We start from the raw sequence: 22517 nt of genomic DNA, 5'->3' as shown, positions 1-22517 counted from the left end.
AGAGCAGTGAATTTTCCAAGAAAATTGTTGACCTGGTCTTGAAAAACTGATTAATTAAAGGATTAAAGTGGTATTGTTAAGATTGGTACAGTGATCTCCCTGCAGACACATAACACATTTAAAATATCTGATGTTTCTCAAGGAAGTAAAGCTGCTACAGATTTTAATATATGCATTTGTGTTTCTGTTTGCATTTAGGAAACTATGGTGAAAGTGGAATGGAAGCTTTCAAAGACATGGCAGCCAAGGAAGGGATCTGCATTGCACACTCCTACAAGATCTACAGCAATGCTGGCGAGCAGAGCTTTGACAAGCTGCTGCGAAAGCTTCGGAGCCACCTGCCCAAGGCAAGAGTGGTCGCCTGCTTCTGTGAAGGCATGACTGTGAGAGGTCTCTTGATGGCCATGAGGCGCTTGGGACTCGCTGGAGAGTTTTTGCTGCTAGGCAGGTGAGTAACACTGTGCAGTTATAGCCTGCCGTTTCAGTCAGCAGGGCAAAAAAAAAAGAAAATTATCCCATTTTCTGGACAAGAGGCATATATATCACAGATTCGTGGCCTCTCCTATACCTGTGCATATCTAAAAGATAGGAAGTAATGTCATAGCAGTACAAATTCTACAAATACATGCATCATTCTCATGACGTGTCAGGCAAACACAAGTATGCTTGGCCATTCCTAGCAGCAATGAGTAAGGGGAAGCTGGCACAAAAATATTTGATCTATATAACCTGTTTTGTTCACTGCACTTTCAATGCATCGTGTACATATACAGCCTGAAGCTGTGTCTTGTTCCAGTAACTCTGTGCTAAGGATTGCTGATGTGGCCTCTGGGTGTACCTGAAACAGAACTTCCTGAAGAAGCAAAGTTTGTTAACTGCCACCTTTTTATCCTGAGCCAGTGTGCTGATGTACTTACTGTCCTAAGGGCAATATATAGGTAATCCTTTCTCTTAGGTCAATTATATCAGTGTTTCTTTTCCTGACTGCCAAAGGAAGAAAGGAAAAGTCACTCAGTGTGTGTTCATCCAGAAGGAAAAGGTCCTGGGCTCATAAGCAGAGAAGTAATTATTGATGTGAATCTAAAGGGGTCTTTACATTTTCCCCTTATTCAACAAATGGATCCTAAACAAGACAGGAAAAATGATGTATTGAAAACAAAATGGAGTATACTGGTAGTCAACTAGTGTAACTCATTGCCTTTTCAGTGCATTATTAGAAGGATGACCTGTTGTTGCCCCAAGCATGAACCCTACAGGAAGACAAGTAAAATGGTGTCAGTGAAAGGAGAAGTCATGGTAAGACCTCCAGGAAAATTTTCAGGGACTTTCTTGGCAGCTGGGAGACTGAGTCTGTCCTACTGGAAGGACACCAGCCTTAGTTCCCAGTCTGTCCTGTTGCACACAGCTGCCCTCCCACCTTGTGCAAAGGGGCAAGCAAACAGGCAAAAACTGTGGCTCTTGTCTCTGCCCTTACTCTTTGACATCAGCCCACATTTTGGCATTTTCAGATGGGAATTTTTTTATTCTTTCTCTGATACGTGGCAACTGTCTCCATCCTTCTTTTCAAATACATTTTATCTGTACGGACTTCCATGGACTGTCTTGGTCCTTTTCTAGACAGATACCCAAAGGAATCACAATCCTCAAGGTGAAATCCACATTAAGATTTATAGATGTCTATAATTTAGACATTTCCATGTAGCCATCAGCCATCAGTATTTGCTTTACAATTAATTGAGCAAAATAGGACTTTAGGTCACTTGTTTGTAATGTGAATATTTCAAGCAGCTCAGAGAAATCATATTCTAGAAAAGGGCTTGTACAAAGACTCTCTTGATCACTACCTTTTGTGGAAAAGCCTACTTGTCAGTTGTATAGAGCAGATTAGAGCAAATGCCACCTCCACTATCTCTAGCTGAATCTCATGCCATAGGATGTTTGCTATCTTCTTCTGTCCTAAATACAATAAATTATCAACCATCTGCAGCAGTACTCAAATTTAGAAGCATTGTTTTTAAAAAAAAATATGTTGGCCCTTAACTACTCCAGACTCCAAACTGTACATAATTTTTGATGGGATTTATGTACAAATGCTAAATTTAGGCCTCTGAGATGCTTTTATAAATAAGGACTTCTGGAATTGCTGATTGTGAACAAGAGTAGAGCAATTCAGATTATCTCTTCAAAAAAAGCAAGGTCTAAAGAGAACAGCCTTTGAGGCTTTGCTTCAAGTTTTTGTTTGTTTTGTTTTGTTTCTTTGTGAAAAATACCTGTTTCTAGTTGCAGTGGGAATTGTCATGAGTAACTACAAAAAGAAATTTGTTATTTACTTCCATTGGGTAAATTGAAAGTGATAGCTTCTATTAGAAGCCTACACTGTTAAGTCTTTCCAATTGAAACAAAAATCCTTAATTGTACCTGACCATTTGGGGTGTATCCATGCCTGTGGCAGTACTACACAATTTAGTTGTGAAAAATGCAGCAGGAACTGGAAGTGTTTACAAAGAAAGAAAAAGGAAAGTGTAGAGATTTTTGTCTATCCTTTTAATTTATTACCAGAGATTCCAAGGAAATGGCTGAGAAGTGGCTACTCAGACAGAGGTTAATATGTCCCCAGACAGTAACTGCTGCATCAGACAAGGATGGCTGGAGAGATATAGTCTCTCTACATTTGGCTCTGAACTTCAGAGATCCCAAGGATCTTGGAGCTTTCAGTATTTTTCAATAGATTTGTTTCCAATTTGATATCAAAATCAGCTGTAAGCCAAGGAAAAATAAACCAAAAGAATAAACAAACAAAGGCTAACTAATTTTGCCAGCTGAGGACTTTTTTTAGGCTTTGTTGTGCTTAGTCTGTAGAGCAGTGTTTTATGTTTCTGCCATGCAGCAAGAATCATGTGTAGGGTGTGGGAAGTTGTGGAGTAACAAGGTTCTGCAAAAATGTTCACTCTTGTGAAATATTCTCCTTCCACTATGGGATAATCTCTAGGTTTTGAGGCAGAGACAAAAGAAAAAGGCAACAGAAAAAACAGAGAACTTGAAAGAACTTCTTGACATAGATGGGGTATAAAACAATGATATCATTGTCCAGTGATAATCTGCGTTCCTGTAGGGATTTTAAGATCTGTTTTCCAAGACCTTGATGTACTGTGTGCTCTTTTGGTTTCTGACTGTTTGGCTCTGTTGTCTGTGAATATTTACCTGTTGAAGCTAGGGTTGTTGGTTGGTTCTGTAGAGAACAATGTAAGGCACTCACCGGGGATGGATGTGACAGCAGTACAAACCCAGATCTCATACAAGTAGAATGTACTGGAGACCTTTTTGTGCATCATTTGTAGGGGCAAAAGACAGTAGGCAAGATTTTGAGAAGAACAGATGGTTCAGAGTGCTCTAAGGGGAAAGAGCTACATCTGAAATTAAAGAAGGCTCATGAAATTAACTTTTCTTGCAATTCTATGCAGGAAAATGGACTAGGATAAGATTTATACTTTCATTCCTCGTCTGATCCTGGAGTTGCTCTGGGCTACCCATTCAGCTGAGAAGGTTATAAAAGGGCATTCCAAGTGTAGTGAGTGCTGTTCACTGGAATGCCATGGGCTTACAGGAAAGTACATGTACTAATGAACACTATTTTGTTCCCCCAAAAATTCTTCCCTGTTGTTTTGTTAAGTGAAGAATTATTTTGTTTCTTTTCCAAATGCACAGAAAGAACTAAAGTCACAAAGCCACACCGTAGCTTTATGGGAAATAATAAATTAATCAACATTTCCATTTCCTCTTCGCTTTCCTTTATGTTCCATTTTTAATTTGGATAAATCCCTAATATTTTTAATACAAAGCCTTGCAAAAATATTGGGATTTTTTGAAGCTATGGATTTTTCACAGCATCTGTTTTATGCTCAGATAAACAGAAAATTGATTGGCCAAGAGGAATGCATATCACATAAATTCCCTTTACAGCCCCAAGGGGAGGAAAAAGATACCTTTCAATAAACTCTTCACTCTTGACCTACTATGCAGTTTCTGAAATTGCATTGCCTGCTTGTGACAGATATGCAAGGTGGCATGTCATTAGTGATTGTAACATGCCAGAGATTTTTTGATTCATGGAAAACATTTTAAGTGCTTAGCAAATATTTACCTCATGCATCTTGAAGAATTGGACTTAACCTCAAATGCAAAGGTGAGTGTGTTGACTTTCAAATGTGAAAAAAAAGTTATTTTAACTTAACCGTTACTCAACTTGAGATATGGACACCAGGCTTCACCTGTTTGTCTTCACTGCTTCTGTCATCCACAGGTCATATGCCAGGAGATATCCTTACAGATAAATTCATTTGAGAATAAATAATACATTCACATAGCAGAATAACTTTGAAAGAAATTTCAGAAGGAACCATGGAATATTAATTGTGTAGATAAAACCAGCTTTGTTGTACATGATTTCCAGCTGTTCCTCATTTTATGTAATATTCAGGCCCAACAGCTGAAATTTTCTTTTGTATTGTATACCTACCTTCATCCTGCTCCTCTTGACCCCTAGTTTCTGATCTTTGGACAAAGTGTCTGTGATAATTCTCTACACTGATAGTTTTATTTGAAGCCTTTCATCTGCAGGAATTCCAAAACTTGTCTCAGAATGACTAAGTATCTTAGTGCTAGGTCACATGATTTTTCATAATAAAATAGAAACTATTAGTTGCAACAGAAATTATGAATATTGACTATTACTGTCCTAAATTATATGGATTCAGAAAATGCTACCACAGCACTGAATAATTACATTATTTTTTTGCTTGCTGGAATTATTTTATCTTATATATCAATTAACACTTTCGAGATGGGACTGTGCATGGTGTTGGTGACAGCATTTACCAAGGGATTATTGCCAAAAAGCAGCTGGGGCATAGGTACTCTGTTTTGGGGTAGAAGAACATCAAGACTCATAGATGCAGTCACTATATATCGTTTACCTCTAGACAAGAAAACTTCCTCTGGTTGATTAATTTATTATTAGAAAATAGTTATTGTATCAACCTAAAAAGAAAAGACAGAAATTTTGCAAAGAATTTGTGATCCCAAGCGCAAGACAGTCAGACTTTTCCTACCTAAAGAAGAAGGGAAAGGACAAGGATATTGGAATGGTCAGGTGTTGGAACAATTCCCTGCCCAGGGAAGTGGTGAAATTATGATCCTTGGACATGTTCAATGTGCATGTGGCACTTGGAGACATGGTTTAGTGGTGAACAGTTGGACTTGATAGTCCTTAAGGTCTTTTTCAGTCTTAATAATTCTAAGATTCTAAAGGGAAAGTAGATATATATAAAGATAAAAATTACTTGCTTAGTGTTTCCAGCTTCCAAATGACATCCCACAAGGAGTCATCTTCAAGAAATAACTGGGACTTCCATTTGCATCATACGTTCACCTATGCATATGGTGATGCAGGTTTACTACTGTATTCACTACTATACCTGATTTTTAAAAAAGAGTTAATTAAAATTATCCAGTTTTTCTGTTGTATTAAAAGACAAAATTATACACAATTAATAAAAAAATTTAGCAGAGATGGAAATATGTCCTTAGGCTCTAGGACTGATTCTGATTTTCAGCTGTCCAGCTGAAGAAACATGGCCAAAATTCATCAGTCTGATTTAATCTCTACATGACTCTTAGATACTTAGCCAGGATTTACAGAAATAATAGAAACTGTGACTTGGCTGCAATATGTACAGCAAATTAATGAGAAATCTAGAGCTGCAGGGCATCCCTCAGAGTTTCTATCTTCTTTGAAGTAGTCAGGACTTGATGTCTGTGTGCTGTAATGTCCTTGCAAAGATGAAAAACCAGCTCCTGCATTTCCAGGATTCACTCTGTTCTGTGATATCTGAGGTCTGTGCCTCGGGATGCCTCGGACTGTGCCTCTGAAGCATGCCATGGCTGCAGAGTGTGTCCATGAAGATGGGTAAGGGCAGGACACCACTTCTAGCAGTGTGATGATCACAAGCAATTCAAGTGAGGCTCTGCAAGAGGGCAGAAGGACCATGGAAGCAGTGCCCATCCTTCTCAGAACAACACAGATATCCTTTACCACAAATCACCTCTCCTAATAAGATATCTGCTTAGCTCCTGAGGAGAGGGACTGGGGGAAATTGTTATTGATTCTAAGAAATACTGCAGCAAATGAGCTAAGTAGAAGGTGTGTAGTCGAAATGAAGATAAGAGAGAATAAAACGTGGAGAAGCATTAGTTCCAGGAAATCCCCAAAGTAATTCAGCTGATAGGAAACTCAGCAATATATATGAAAAAAGCTGGTTAGCAACTAAAAAGGGCAACTATAGCCAAAGGAAAATTAAAGCAAGATAGATGATCTGAGGGAAGTGAGGTCTTTTTAACAGTTTAAAAAGAAATCTTTTGTGAGGTTTCAAAAAGTGTTTGTTGGATGAAAAAAGATCTCACTGTAAAGGATGTACTGATTTCCTTCCAGAAAGTATGCTGTGTGCTGTGGATTTACCTGCCTTTTCTGTCTTTGTACAAGTCCAACTGGTGAAGAAGTTCTTGTAAAATAAATTAGGTTATGAAATTTTGTAGACCTGAAATGTGCTGTAGATTAATTTTTTGTTGTTTCTGCTACTTTGGGGAAGTATTAATCAGAAAAAATACTTCTATCTAGAATACTTCTTACTGCCTAACCTGTGACAAAGTTGTGGAAGATAAATGCAATACAAATATGCAGATCTTTCCTCCAAAACAAGCAGGTGAAAAAGTACTTTTAGAGTAAAATTGTGCAACCCCAGCCTATATGGACAGTCAGATCCTTTTTCTTCAATCCACAGTAGGTAGGAGTCTGATGAAGCTTCACCTGAAAGCTGTTTTCTCTAAGACATCTGTCTGCTGCCCACTCATTATTTATCTCTGTTCTCTTGTTCAGGCATCAATGTGTAGCCCAAGAAAGCAGGTATCATTGTATATCTAGTAATTAAATGCACTGTAAATAGCAACATTAAGTCAGAATCTTCATTGCTGCCCAAAAAACCCAGGAACTTAACAGCAAAACAAAGGTTTTCTTTCTAGAGCTGTAAAAGAAATTAGGGAAGTGAAAAGTTGTCTTCCCTCCTATATCCAAACAGAACCTTTACAAATAAAGCAGACTAGAGGGTAAGGAATAACTTGGTTTTGAGCAGGAGCTTTGTGGTCTCCATTTGAGGCAGCCTCATAGCTCAGAAACCCTCAGGGTGAGCAACAGCAGCAGGGTCCTGCTGCAGATGGAAGCAGTGAACTGGTTGGTCAAGGCTGTTTGTGCAATGATTGAAAAATGCATAATTTCCTTGCTATGGTTCAGACTCCACAAGCTATGCTGGAGGATTTTACGGAGGCAAGTGAGGCAAACACATCAAACACATACACTGAAAGCAAACCAATCTGCCTGAATTTTTAAACTTTCTTGTATGCCTTTATTTTTTTTTTTTTCTTGGCACCTATCTGACCTGGTTCTACTAAATATTGCACCTTGCTGTTCAATTTTACAGTCACTAATGTAGATCAGGTAGTGGGGATGGAAGTAAGCTCTACACCTCTTTGGAAGAATACCTTCATTTTGCTGTTTCAGGAATGATATGTATTTTTTGGGGTGGGTGGTGGTGGTGGTGTGGGGACGGATGTCTACCTTGGCATCAAACAAACAATGAACAATTTCCTGGTGTGAATATTGGCAAGTAAGCCCACCTTTTACACATCTGAAAATATAGCATTAGAAAATACTCTATCAGGTCAGACCAAAGCTCCATCAAACTAATATGATGTTTCTGGGAGTGGTCAGCAGCAAATGAATGGCAAAAAGTAACACCAGGCCAGGATGGAGCAAAGTTCTCCTGGAGAATTCTCGGTGTCTTTGTAAGGGAAGATCTTGTGGTTATCTTTGTGGCCCTCCTCAGGACTCCCTCTAACAAGTCCACAGCCTGCCTATGTTGGGACCCCAGAGCTGGAAGCAGCAGTCCAGGGTCTCATGAGAGCAGGGTAGAGAGGGAGAATCACTTCCCTCACATGCTTAAAAGCACCCACTTCTTTTAATGCAGCCCATGATGAGTCTGACTTTCCGGGCTGGGAGTTCTCACTGCTGGATCATGTTGAGCTTCTCATTCACCAACAACCCTTAGTTCTTCTCCTCAGGGGTGCTCTCAATCCATTCTTTGCACAGCCTGTACTTGTGTTTGGGATTGCCCCTTGCACTTGGCCTTGTTCACCTTCATGAGGCTCACGTGGGTCAACTTGTCAAATCCCTGTAAAATTCACTCTGGATGACATCCCTTCCCTCTAATCTTGTCATGACAAATCACCTGTGTCCAATTGAATTATTTACTTCATGTAAGTAAAGGTCTGCTCTTTCTCACCACAACTAGCATTAACAGCCAAAGGAATGTAGCTTTGTTAGTCAAATAATAGAATTGTGCCTCAGCACTGTAGAAAAAGACAGTGACACCTTCAAGTTTTTACTTCTGCACCGGTTCACCTCTACCAATTCATGTTTGATTCATCTTTGGATAGATCTGCTTTAAAGTATTTCAAAGACAAAAATTACACAGCACTCTCAGTCTGTTTCTTCCCAAGCTTAACTACTCCTTGTACTCTTCCTAACGTCAAACCTACAATTCTTTTGAACCCATTACCCCTTGTCCTACCCATGGGAACAAAGGCAGCAGTTTCTAAGACCGCAAGTTCTATATTTGAAGACTTATGCTTACCCTTGTTCTGCTTTGACAACTTTCAGTATGAACAGAAAACAGGTTTTACACTTTGGTATACCACGAGATCTCTATTATCCCAGCAGAAATGAGACACGAGGCAAAGTACAGAAAAAGAAATGTCAAACAATCCTGAAGAATTATATAAGGTTTATTTTCATTGCAAAATGACAAATTCATATGACCTACACTGTTGAAAAATAGACAGTGTGGCAATCTCAAAAATAACTCCATATTGCCAACAGACCTGTGCTTGCAGTTCTGCATGAAAGTAAAAGTCAGAGGCATTGCTGGGAAATGGTGTGTATTTGTGGGTGACTCTCTGTTCTCACTCAAGAGATGTATTCTTCCGATTTTATATTAGACTTAGAAGCTCTACTTTATCTCACAGCTTATTAAAATTCAGAATGGAAGACATCCATGGGTGGCTGACTTAAGACTGTTCTCTTCAAATATGTCTTCTGAGAGTGATAGGCAGCAATCAGAGAATTTTCTGACGTAAGCCTATTTTGAGAATGAGAGACTTCCAATTCTAAGAAAAAGAATCAAAAATACCCTTGGAACAATGAAAACAATTTTTTTTTTTTTATTCAAGCTTGAGAAAGGATTGGATGCTTTCTTCGCAAAAACATAAATTCAAGAGGTAAAAATAAATTAAGATCTTAAACCCCAGCATTGTTATCCCACAATTTGATACAGGCTACATGCTAAAACATAAATTTTCAAAACATTAAAGCTAAAATGAAAAATGTGATCCAATACATATTCCTAGAAAAATTTAAAGGCACTTGGAAGAGAATGAAAATTAGCATTATGCTTGAAATTTTCTGATCTTTAGAAAAGCTACAGAATTTTGTTTAATGAAGTTAAGAGAGCTTAAAATTGTCTTCATTAAAAAAAAAATAAAAATGTTCTCCTCTGAAATTAGCACCGTGACAAATAGAACTTTGCAGTGAGGTACTGATTAGCACTTAAGATCTGTTTCTTTTCTATTGTCTTTCTCTGCAGCAAATAGGTATGATATTTTCCATGATTTCTTTTAAATCTTTATTTTTCTGATTTATCTGCATCATCCCAGAATCTACACCCAGGACTAGTGACTCACTGCACACACACAAGCCCCACACACACTCTGTATGCAGAGAAGATATTTGTGAAAGGGGGAGACCCAAGGATTTGTAGCTCCACGTTACTGTGTCCTGATAAAGAGAATCTGTTCCAAACCACAGAGTCCAGGAACTGTCTCTTCTCTCGGCAAATTTGCCATCAATTCTGTTCACGTTGTGGTTTCTTAGCTACAGAGATCCTCTGTGTAGGTAAACCACAGAAAAGTGTGTGGCAGACAAAGGGGAAGAAATATTCGACCACTTGGACAGCAATTGTTCACTTGTCCCAGCTTTGCAGCTATTTTCACATGTGTTCCATTTTGTGATTAGAGGACAGTGGGAGTGGGAAAGGCAGGCAGATTTTTTTCCTCCAACTTCACATTCGAGTTGGTTTAGTTGCATTTCAAATACCTGGAAGATCTGAACATAAAAACATTACCTACACAGCAGAGATTTATACAGGTGAACCCATCTCACTAACACTGGTGTGTGATTATGGAAAGTATTACTTGGAGTTATAAAAACTTCTGATTTGTAAACTTGTGGTGTGATTAATTTTTCTATCACTCTATTAAAGTGACAAAGCACACACACCAGCACATTTTCCCCTCTCCATGGCTGAATTGATAGTTTCTATTGAAGCCACTGTCTCTCCAGAGGTTAAGGCTGAAGGCAGCTGACATGGTGAATGAAGTACCAGAACTCACTAAACCTCATTCTGGTGGAATTTAGTCCACTCCTGCCTTGAAAAGGCATTATAAATCATGGCAAAAATACACTACTTTCAAGAAGACCAGATAAAAAAGCCATGTACTGTTCCAAGGAATAAGGCCCAAGCTGAACTTTGCTGATCATTTTCATATTATAAATGTGTAATAGCAGAATTGATTAAATGAACAGTATTTTAATTTGGAAGCTAAAGTTAATAAAATTTATATTTGCTAAGGGGTCATACTGTTCAACCTTTATTCATGTTGGTTAGTGACACTGAAGGAGGTAAAGACTGACTGAATTATAATGAGTAAATCATCTCTGTCCTGGGAATATGTACAGTTATAAAACATGGTGATTTAGTACATTTTAACTGGCACATTTTTAAGCATTCCATGTCTTGAAGTGCTGATATGCATAAGTCAGTGTTAATCTTGGATGCTGACTATTTTGAAATATGATTGGCTGATATGTTTTTTAATATAATTCTACCAATGCATACCAAAAGGAACATTATTACTCATATCCTAGGAGTTAAAACCAAGTAAATTAAATATATTTCTGAAACTCTTCATGTGTTCAAAGATTTCAAGCCTTAGCTAAATCAGTTTACTTATAGCCAAATGTGCATGCTACCTGAGTAAAAAAATTTCATGTTAGCCACACAAGATCTGATTTTCGCTGAGAATTTCAGACATGAGGAAAACTATACTATAATGTCAAATCAGCAATATGTTGAGGATGATGACCATCACAAAATAAAGGCATTGATGTTACTTTTAAACTCAATAGAGATTTTATGGGGCTTTAAGCAAAATTAATATACAAAATATTGTTATTTAGCTGCTTGAACTGACACCAAATATTTATACAAAGAGCTTGAAACTCTTGCACGGAAGGGAACGTCAAGAAATCCAAACAACAACTGCAGGTTGTTTGCCTGGTTTTGTTGATAGCTCATTACTTGAAATCGCCTTCAGAGAAAGACATTAATGAATGCACAATTGGTGCACAATTGGTTTTGGTCTTTAAAAAGAAAAATCAAAGACAGAACTGCTTCTGAAGTTGTCATCTGTTAGCTGTATTTTTGAGAAACTTGATGTTCATTTTTTTCTTTTTATTATAAGATATATAACTGATGTTATTTAGCAATAAGAAAATAGACAGCTTAATTACTTGTGCAGCAATTTCTCTGTCAGAAATCTAATTACTTCTTGCTGCTCAATAAGTCCTTGTCACAGGGAACCTCCCAGTACAAGGGTTGGGTAAAGGTAATTAGTATTTTCTAATCATGTCCCTCCTTATTTTGCACTGCATTGAACTTAATATGCCAGTTTCACCTGCTGTCAGCCAGAAACTCCCGTTTGTTACTTCATTCTAGCTGTGCTCTTGTAACCAGAAGAGTAAGTGATTTGTAGTCCAACAAAGCATTAACTCCTCTCTCCCAGCTGAAAACAGCAGGGCCAAAGGAGCAGCTGCATCAAAGAAATAGTGCAGGGACCACAGAGCCTGCATTTTGTCCAGCTGCAATAATTTGGTTGGGAGGTGCAGAAATTCCAAACCACAGGAAAGCAGCAAGGTGTTTCCAACAGACCAGTTGAAAATTAATACCTTCTTTCTGAAATGCTCAGGGTTAGAGCATAGATCTCAGGCAAGGAAAGAGTTATGGTTTTATCTGAGGCTTTCTTATAGCAAGTGGTGACTCTCGCATTTCTCTAAGAGTTATGCTAATCCTGAACTCAAGCTATATCCTCTTTGATTCTCTGACATGAGTGTTGTCTGAACCTTGAGTCATACATATTAGAGAAAAGGAGATTGCTCTTCAAAATAAGCAGCAATGGTTTTATACCATAATTTCATTCCTAATTTAAATAGATTTTCTTTCTGACCATTGTATAGCACTGATGGAGAAGCACAAGACTCAAATAAGGTCAGTGTTAAATTAGCCTGAGCTTACTTCAATAACCAGTAACAAGTTGTAGGCATTGTACACAGTGATTCAGTCCCAGATAAGGAAAATTGTCCTCTGCTGGAGATTTGGGGTGAATACTTCCAAACATCCATTGTGTGCTGAGAATCAGGGAAAATAAAATTTTCACTAATGTATCCCTCTCTCAGACGGGAATATTGCCTTTCTGGGAAAATAGAGGTATCATTTTTATTTAGGTGTGTGGACAGATGTGAAGGCAGGGACAAGTTTATCAGACATCTGTTCTTTAAAAGGGTATGTCTGTGGTAAGAATCTACTCAAGGGTAGGAGTTCATACATGTTCAGGAAAGAAAATCCTTCACCTTTTTTTCCCAGAAATGGCATAGTAAATTCACATTCCTGCACACCTTTGCACCTTCTCTCTGTGCTCAGAGGCAGGTCCTGCTGCCTTTTACCTACAAAAGGAGCTATCAGTTAGATGTGCCAAGGAACAGCTCAGCCTACCAAACAGACTTAGTGCTTCTCCCTGACTCTGAGGAAGCAAGTGCCTGAAAATTCTTTCAGGTTTAGGAATTCCCAGCCAGGACTATCCTGAAGGCTACAAACTTCAAAAGTTTAAAACAGTTATTTCATGAGAAATTTCAAGGGAGAAATTTCAAGGAATAATTTTTTTTCCTGGTCTTGATTTCAGCTCCACTGATTCTGTCCAAGGATCTTGAATCCTGACATTTCTAGTGATTTAGTGTCTGGGAGCTATCAGAGACAGACCAAGGTGAATCCAGATATATGCATAGATACACTGCAAAACAGTTTCTAAGATTGGTTTCTCTTCTATAGATGTAGCAGTTTTAATGGTGACCTTCTCCCTCAGGACTCTTAAAACAGAATCCAGAGTCTCATGCAGTGATATTAAAATTTTATTTGCTTGTAAACAACTAAGAATTTACTATCAGAAGAAGGTAAATGACTTCTAAGATTAACTAGGAGATTAACTCCTGCAGATTATCTGCAAGGGTTAATTTTTGAGCTGCTGTCTTTTGAAAATTAATTTTCTAAAAAACTGCTAAGATTGTACATGTTTGTTTTGTTATTATAACCTGTATCAGTGATCAAGAACCAGAAACTTCATCTGATTCCAAAGAAATCAGTTATTATTTTAAAAACTTGCTGATCAATATTCATTAATGACATTGCTGTATAAACTTTATTGAAACTTTATTACAAATTATTTTTCTTTAAAATAATCACTTTAGAAAAATGCAAATTTTATCTTGATGGAAGTGGAATTGAAAAATCTTTAGCTCTAATAATACGTGTTCTTTCAAAGTTCTGAAAAAAAGAAACCTCGAGAATTAAAAAAATATTTCTAGACTACTACAAATTACATGGGTTTCAATTCCAAATTACAAACCTTTGCAACTAGAAAATTTTTCCATTATATTAATTTTTAATTTTTTTTCTTTGGTGAGCATTCCCCTCACTGTCATTCAATTCATTGCAGTTGTATTACACTGGGAATGTAGTTCTCATAACTATTTTAACAAAACTAATTTAACTTTGGCATTTTAAGGGACTTACAAATCAAGCACCATAGTTGTAAGGAATACCAAAAAACCATTTATTTTCTTTGATTGTTTTAGAGGGTGTTTTTTTGTTATTTTTCATCCCAGAAAAAAATAACTTTGAAATGAATTGCTAACCTTACTCTGTATCAAGTCATGAGGAACAGTCAAAAAGTGATGTGAACTATGAACTATGTTTCTGACCAGAAGTATTTCAGGAAGTGATGATTTCTGCAAAGCACTCTCTATCCTGGCAGCCTTTTACAGCTGGGACATGCTTCCTTTCAAGATTCACAAATGTGTCATCCTCCTTCAAAATCTCAGTTTAGATATTGTCCTCTATGTTCCTTCTAAAAACATGGCAATAGTGAGCAGAAAGTCAATATCATATTACCTCATGATACTGTTGATTTTTATTCTCCTATCTTTATGTATTTTTGTGTTGTTTTTACTCGTTTGTCTGATTTTATTTCTAAGTGTTTTATGCAGCCTAGTCCTGCAGACGTGTTGACACCACAGATTCCTGGATTGTGTCTATGAGTCTTAGATTGCAAAATAATATTAATGATAGATTCTACTCACTGCTCCTAGTTAGGTAGCTTTCCAGCTGTTGGTTTCAGGCCTTAAAATATGTTAGTCCATTTACTCCCTGTCTAAACCTTTAACAGGCAATTCTTCTCTCACATACTTAAAGACAGGAAGAGTTTGAGCATTCAGGAGAAAAGAGGTAAGTCATTTAAATCAGAGATTGTTCTCATTTGTTTACATAAACATCTCCTAAACTCAGAGACATTGTGTAAATCACAGGGTACAATTTGCTTTTATTTCAGAATTAGCATCTTAATTGGCTATCTTGTTATTAGATCTTAGAAAAAAATGTTTCAAGGGTCTGTGATATTTAATTAAGATACAGTAAATTGTTTCCTAAATTGAATTTCGTATTCCAGTGGATGAGGTTATTGGAAAAATCAGTTGAATGGAAACAAGTATCTTAATAAATGCTTTTCTTCTGCATTTGAAGCAAGTTCTGTTCTTGAATTAATACTGATTAAGGAAAATTCTCTAGAGCCTTGAATTTTCTTTACCTTGAACTAAATTATTTGTACACATGTAAACCTGATTTTGCTGTACTTGCCTTGCTCTTTACCTAAAAATGTGTTTAAGAAATGAAACACTCTTGTTAATGAGATAGTCCCAGATTTTACCTCATCCCTTCAGCTTGTCTTCCCTGTATGATGTTCTCTTGAAGCATTTGATTGGGAAAACTAACTAATTACTATGCTTTAAAGTCCCATGCCAGATTAATGCTGAATGTGTAAGAAAAATTTGTCATTCATTAATTCCCAGTTCAAACTGAATGTTCAAAAAAAATGAGTTGAGAGTAGATAACTCTGTCAGCCCTGAACATTACTTAAGTTACTATTTTGAACAAACTAATTTAATTGACACTGTTCATTACTGGACTTTTGTTAACAGCTGGTCTGTGATTTTTTACTGTTATTCCTCCATTCAGCTTTATATTCAGCAACACTAATCCAGAGATTATTAACTACCTACTGTAAAAGGATGTGCATAAAAATCATTTCCTATCTGTATAGAGAGAAAATTTAACCTGAAGCATTGTTTTAAAAAATTGCTACTCAGCAAAAAAACCAAAACATCAAGGTGTTTCAACATTCTTCTAATACAAAATCTGAACCACAACACTGTGCCAGCTACTGAGAAGGAAATTAACTGTATTCCAGATACAATTAAGACAGCTTTATAAACCACAATATTCGTGATCTACTTCAAGAAGATCATGACATTTATTAAGTTCAAATTTAGTATGCATGCTTCTGTCAACCAAGTTGCACCAGGGAAGTTCTAGATTAGGTATCAGGAAATATTTCTTCACAGAAAGGGCTGTCAAGGATTGGAACTGCTGGTCCTGGGAAATGCTGGAAGGGTTAAAACATATAAGATATGTGGATGTGGTGGTAGAGTGGATGCATTTTAGTGGTGGAGTTGGCAGTGCTGTGTTAAAGGTTGAATGGTTGAACTCTTTTCCAACCCAAATATTTCTATGATTCTATGATTCTGGTTGGAAAATAGGGACATTCTCAAGTCTTAATGAGACAAGAACTTCCACATTTAAAAGCATTGTGAACTGCAGACCCTAAGAGAGAGGTTTTATTGGAACAACCAGATTATTCGATCTATTATAAAAGTGATTTCTTTTCTATTCTGTAATCTTGGTAACAGTGCTATTCTTGGAAAGTAGAGATATATGTATTCTATGCTTTTCCTCACTTTTGATGTTTTCCCTTTGATTTTTTGTTTATCTGCATCATCTCTCTTATAACTGCACCCTCCTGTAGGAACAATAAATAAAGTAATTAGGAATTATCATGGAAATCTAATTGAGATTTTTAATAAACACTTTACAAATGAATATCTCATGATGACACTAATTTAAAAACAAGCTCTTTAAAATTGTGGTTTTTGTTATGGCAGCTGAACTGCTGGCATGCCAAGGGGTTCACAACACAGAGGAGCTTCAAGTAGGCTGAAAAGCCCAATGAAGGAGAGTCACTGGGTTAAAAATACCCAAGTGCTTTATGCTGGCATGAAATATCATTGTAAGGGAGACGAAGTGTATTTGTTCTGAACCAAAACTCTTGGCTGGCTGGTGATTGTGCAGGGTCATTGAGATGTTAACAGGAAGGGAAAAGTTGCTCAATTTTATGTATACCAGAGGGGTTTTATTGTGCTATGGTCTTCCAGTCTTTGAACCTTCAAGAACTTTTCAGATGTCCCAGGTTTTAACTTTTTATGTGGGAGACCATGTCTGATGTGTTGGGTCCTGGAACGTCTGAGAGACAGGAGTTTTGGGCTTCAGGTGGAGCAGAGTCTTTCATCCTCTGTGTTGGACACATGGGTTCAATCACTCTGAAATGACTACTGCGTGGGCATGCTCTTCCCCACCATTAAGGCAATTTCTGTTAGGTCGTGTTCATAGGGCTCTTCTGGGAAAAAAAAAAAGAAGCTGGTGAGACCTAAACAGATCTTTTAAGATCAGTATGAGCCAATAAATTTGGAAGATACAGTACATAGAATTCATGATGTTTCTTTAACATTTGGATTGGAAATCTATGGTTCCTGCTATAAATCATCCCCTCTGTTCTCTATAGAGGGAAATCCAATCAATGTAATCAGCTAATGTTAGGCTCTGAGACTGGATGTTTTGAACAACCTAATAATAAGGTTTCTCATAATTTTAATGAGGAAAAATGTATTTTATGCTTTAACTCAAATGAATTGTTTGACTTTACTTTCCTTAATAGCTGAAAATTATATTTCCTAACAACCACTTGCACAGTTGTAAATGGACTTGTGGGCTGTATGCGCAGAATGGGTAAATTCTCCAGTCCCAATTTGCAAGAAGGTGGTCTCTCAGGAAACGTGTATTTACAAAAGTTCAGTGCCATTCTAATGGTCCAAACCTGGAGTGTGTTTAAACACCTTCAAATGCAGAAACAGGAGCCCACATCCATCTGCATAACTATTACCAAACCCACTTGTTCATGCTCATGCAGAAACTCTGTGGTAACCCTTAAAATTTAAGATTTGACTTTGCATACCTGAAAAAGAAACCTCTCTATTTTAATTCATATTAAACATCTTTTCAGTGTCCTAATTCTACAAGTAAAAGAGATGTTCTTCATGCTGATGGATTACTCAGAAGACTCTGAGATGTTTAAAATCAGTAATAAATAACACTTAAGATTGGTTATATATGTGACATTTTCTCTTTCTGTAGAAGAACCCAAAGGCATTTTCTTTTCCTTACCCCTTAATAATGTCCAATCAAACCAGCCTGGCCTTCTCTGATTTGAAAGAAATATCAGGCTGGGGGGTTTGCCCTTCATTCTACAATTAATGACGACAACGGATTTATAGCCACTTTAAGAACATTGCCCATAAGAGCTAGTAAGAAAACAGTATTTCTATTACCTCTATAGATGAATTGCAAATTTAAGACATGAATTCAGCTAGTGCAAATAAAACTAATAAGACATGTATGTCATTAAATAGTGGTTCAATTTCCATTTTTGTTCTTAATACCCTTAGAGAAAAATCAAAAAGAAATATAATGAGGAGAGGAGATGCTATGTGTCAGTATACAGGAAAATTAGGTTGTTAGTACTCATTCTCTGAATATTTAGGTATAATGGGTTCTGATGTTTAAGGATAAATGCAAATAATATGAAAAATGAAATTAATGGGTATGGGCTAGAATAAATATTATCTAAAAATGGGGGAAGACTTGCTATAATAATATATTGGAACACAGAAGAAATAACTTACATACTGAGAACAATGTAATCCCTAAACTGAAATGGAAAGAAAAAATGAAGCAGAGATGTTGATGAGGAAGAAAACTGCTGTGATAATGAATCAGATCACCAGCTGTTTACATACTTTGAAAAAAATTTATTTAGGAGAAATGGAAATCTTCCTTAATTCTTCTGGGCCATTTCCACCATCACAGTTCTATCAAAGAAATACACTAAAGATTGACAAATAGGGGAGTTTTTTGTCCATCTATATGTCAACCCTAAAAAGCCAAATTGTACTAGTGGCTTGAAATGCATTGTGCTATTTAAAAATAAATCTGACGATTTCATTCCATTTCCAATCTAAATATGTGCTGATTCATCTCACCACTACCAGATTTTAAAAAACACCATCAAAGGCTATCTAAAAAATACATAGTATATCTCCAATTTTCATCAGTCATTTTTATTCTGTAACTTCTAGAAAATAAATAATTATGAATGCTCCCAAAAATCTTAACAGTGGCGGGCAGTAAGCCCTATGCCAAGACAAATATGTTAACTCAAAAAGGAAAAGCTGTGTCTTGAAACACATTTCCCACTTGTGCATGCTTGGGGGTGTCAATTAGGTACTGCTGAAACCAACAATTCCCAGAGACATCTCATCACATGAATTTTGTAGAAATGAGAGTTTAAAACCATCCTAAGGACTTGAAACATGCCCAGGCAAAGCTATTACATTTTATTACATTTAAGATATAACATTTGTATTCACAGAAAGCCAATAACATAAGCCATTTGATGACAATGGAATTGTGCCGCTGAACTTGTAATCATTTAAGAACCAGTATAGAAGAACTTCAGCACCTGTTAGTTTTTTAACTGCTGTTATTTTATGATATTTCCAGAGGAAGCAGAGGTAGCTGGAAATAACTTACCAAAACCTCCTACCACAGTATTTCATTATCAACTAGTGGCACACAAACAAAATATCATTTGCTGGACTTTCTGGAAATTTTACAGAAAGGAATTTAGCTATATATGCATGCCTGTGTCCTTCAAGTTGAATGATTTCAAGTTTTTTAAAAGCTTCAGAGGTTGCCACACATTAACTATGGAGGTTTTGTGGTCACTTAGCTCATGTTTAAAATCTGGCATTACCAAATTTTATCTGTGTAAGTGCTGACAAGCTGCAGTTTGGGACAGGATTTCCAAAAATCTTATCCATACACACTGGCTGGTTCAAATCTTTGACTAAATTGATAGTACAAATCGAGATAAACAGACTTACAGGTTAGGAGGAAAGGTCCAGTCAACACACTGCCACAATAATATGTGTATGGCCTGTAGACTAGAACTTTTAAGACTGTTTTACTTACACATAAATATTTCTGATCCTCAGAAACAGTGTGTAGCACTGGGAATGCTTGAGACAGGACCCATTTTGCTTAATTTGAGCCAGTTAAAATTTGAATATGGGACCCAATCTGATAAATGAGTTTTGCTCTATGATAAATAGAAAGAGATAAACATTTCTGGAGGACAATTTATCCTTCCCTAAAATAGACTCCTTCATCATTCCATCATTTACAGAAGAAGTCCAAGAGGTCAGTTTTAGAAGTTGCATCTGTTGTGATTTAAGCCAAAACCAGGGTAAATCTTACTCTGTCTGGTCCCTAGCTTCCACTGGAAAAGTAGATATCCTTAAGTCCTGTTTTGCATCTGCTAGCTTTTTTCAGATGTCTCATCTGCTACATGTTGAAGTAGATAGTTGCATAAATGCAACTGCATCAAATTCCAGTTGGTGAGATTTAGGTGGATAAAAAATTTACAGTTTATTTAAATTTAAAAATTTAATCTTACCCTTATGGTCTTGAAAATCTTTCTCTTATCTTCCATGGAAAGACCTGTCAATTTACAATAATCAGCAAATCAAATTTAGCTCAGTATCGTACTATTTGATAGATGCATAGTGTCAACATCATGGTCAAGAGCAGGAATTCAGAGATTTTTTTCTCTTGAAGGTTATGTAAAACATATTAAAATAAAAACTTCATGAACCCAAGCACATAGGAATGCTCAAAACATAGTCTAAAGTAGAAATAGAAAGGAAGAGGAGATTCATATAACAGAGTTATCACCCATCCTAATAAAAATGGTGTTTTTAATATATTTTTGTAATTTTCTATGGTCAATATTTTTTACCATGTGTGCTGGGACAAAAACCCAGGGTAGTATTGTGATTATATATGTGTGAGTATGAAGAACGTGTGTATTTGCCTAGAAATTTGCCTTTGTCTCAGAAAGAAAGTAGGCAAGCATGTAAAACCAAAATATATTGAATAAATATACTTCTGCATGGCTTCATAATTAGCAGTAGCTTTAATCCAAAAAGTAAGTTTTGTTTTCCATGAAAAAAGCAATGAGAATGAACATATATTTGTTTCTTTTTAGTTGCCATCATCTGTGCCCAACTCTAGAAGATATTTCCCAAAAACTGTTGATATATATGGCTATTTGCATATAACATTTGCTTTGGGTTTTTATTCCTCATAGTTTGAGAAGATATTTTGAAAGTGTTTCATGTATGTGACAATTCATTTTTGCTACAGCTTATGTGTATGTGTGGGCTTGGGAAGCTACATGTAATATTTTGAATATATTCAGTTACTTATTTCTAAACATTTACATGATTTCAGCCACATTTTTGACACTCATCTCCTTTCTGAAATTCGAATACAGGCCTTGAAAGATTTTATGCATATGCCTAATTTTATTTGGTGTTAGATTCCTCCATGCAGTTAGAATGTTTTTAGGTAATCAATATGGAACTTTTTAACTTGTGACTGAGCCACCTATCCAAGTGTCCATTTTCCACCAGTGAATACAGTGAGGGGAGGTGTATCTCCACATGTGATTCTGCCTATCAAATCTGTTCCAGCCATCTGATTACCTTTATCACCCTCCTCTGGACTTGCTACAGCACATGCACATCCCTCTTATGGTTGGTCCTTGACCTGGACACAGCACTCCAGGTGGGGTCTCACAAGGGCAGAGGGGAAGAATCCCCTCCCTTGATCTCCTGCCCATGTTTCTTTTATGCAGCTCAGGATGTGATGCACCTTCTGATCTGCAAGCACTCATTGAAAACTCAAGCTGAGAATTTCATCAACCAACAACCCCAAATTCTTCTTCTCAAGACTGTTCTCAAGCCATTCTTCACCCAGCCTGTATTTGTGACTGCACTTGCCCCAGCCTGGCCATGGAGTAAATAATCTTTTCAGAGTGGTGGGGAGCCCTCATGTTAGGTTATGGCTCAGAATGAATTTTCATGTGCAGTTTCTGTAGCCCCAGGCACCTCGATGATTTTCAGTTGTATCACATGAAATATTTCTGTTGAACATATTTGTTTCAGTTCTTGATTTTAATATTCAAAATTCACTGTAAGTATAATGTGAAGATTGGGGCCTTGATGTGCTAAATAATAAAATGTGTCTAATCCCTAAATATTTATACATGCTATGAATAATTTTGCTAAGGATCAAAACTTTCAGGGTATCATTTCACTCTCAGTTCATCCTGATTATAATGGATTCTAATCAACTGAAAGTAGCATACAAATTAGCCTGAAGTGTTACTTCTTCTGAGATTTTTTTCACAAGTGAAAAGGTTATTTTTTTATTGGTTTCTACAAGATGTGATTAGTAAAAGTCAGGGTTTTTTTAGAAAGTGCCCCATCAAAAAGGATTTTCTTAAATTCTATTACTTGTTGCAATATCGAAAACCACTTTTGACTTAGTAGCATTTTCTGATAGAAAAGAGCACAAAAATTATAGAATTGAGTGTAACAAGTATAACTGAGACCCTGTTAACTTGCATCAGTCTCCTAGTAATTGTTTATACTTATCCATGTCAATCTTGTATATTAATCTCTAAATCTAGGCTGTGAAGTAAAAGCACTTAGGAAAATATCTGAAGAAATGTCACTAGCAAACCAAAACCAGGAAGTATGGTAGCAGAAGTGGTGTAAGAATGGCCCATGCTGGGCAAATACTCCATAACTCCTCAGCATTCATCAGCAGTTCTGCATTCAGGTGCTGCTGTGAGAGTCAGATGCCACAATCTCTGAGTGACACATGAAGAAAGGG

The 22517-nt window shown here is 36.7% G+C and overlaps 1 protein-coding gene across 1 annotated transcript in view; it reads left to right on the top strand.

Moving 5' to 3' along the window:
- The window catches only part of GRM5 (glutamate metabotropic receptor 5), a 231737-nt gene that overhangs the window by 103139 nt on the left and 106081 nt on the right, over positions 1–22517 (top strand). Inside the window, exon 3 of the mRNA XM_041414099.1 lies at positions 199–448. Coding sequence (XP_041270033.1) covers positions 199–448 — 250 coding nt within the window. The remainder of the gene's footprint in view (positions 1–198; positions 449–22517) is intronic.

This window comes from Onychostruthus taczanowskii, unplaced genomic scaffold, assembly GCF_017590055.1.
Source record: "Onychostruthus taczanowskii isolate IOZ18803 unplaced genomic scaffold, ASM1759005v1 scaffold44, whole genome shotgun sequence".
Taxonomy (NCBI): domain Eukaryota; kingdom Metazoa; phylum Chordata; class Aves; order Passeriformes; family Passeridae; genus Onychostruthus; species Onychostruthus taczanowskii.
Note: the sequence above shows the minus strand (reverse complement) of the source record. Positions and strands in the feature narration are given on the sequence as shown.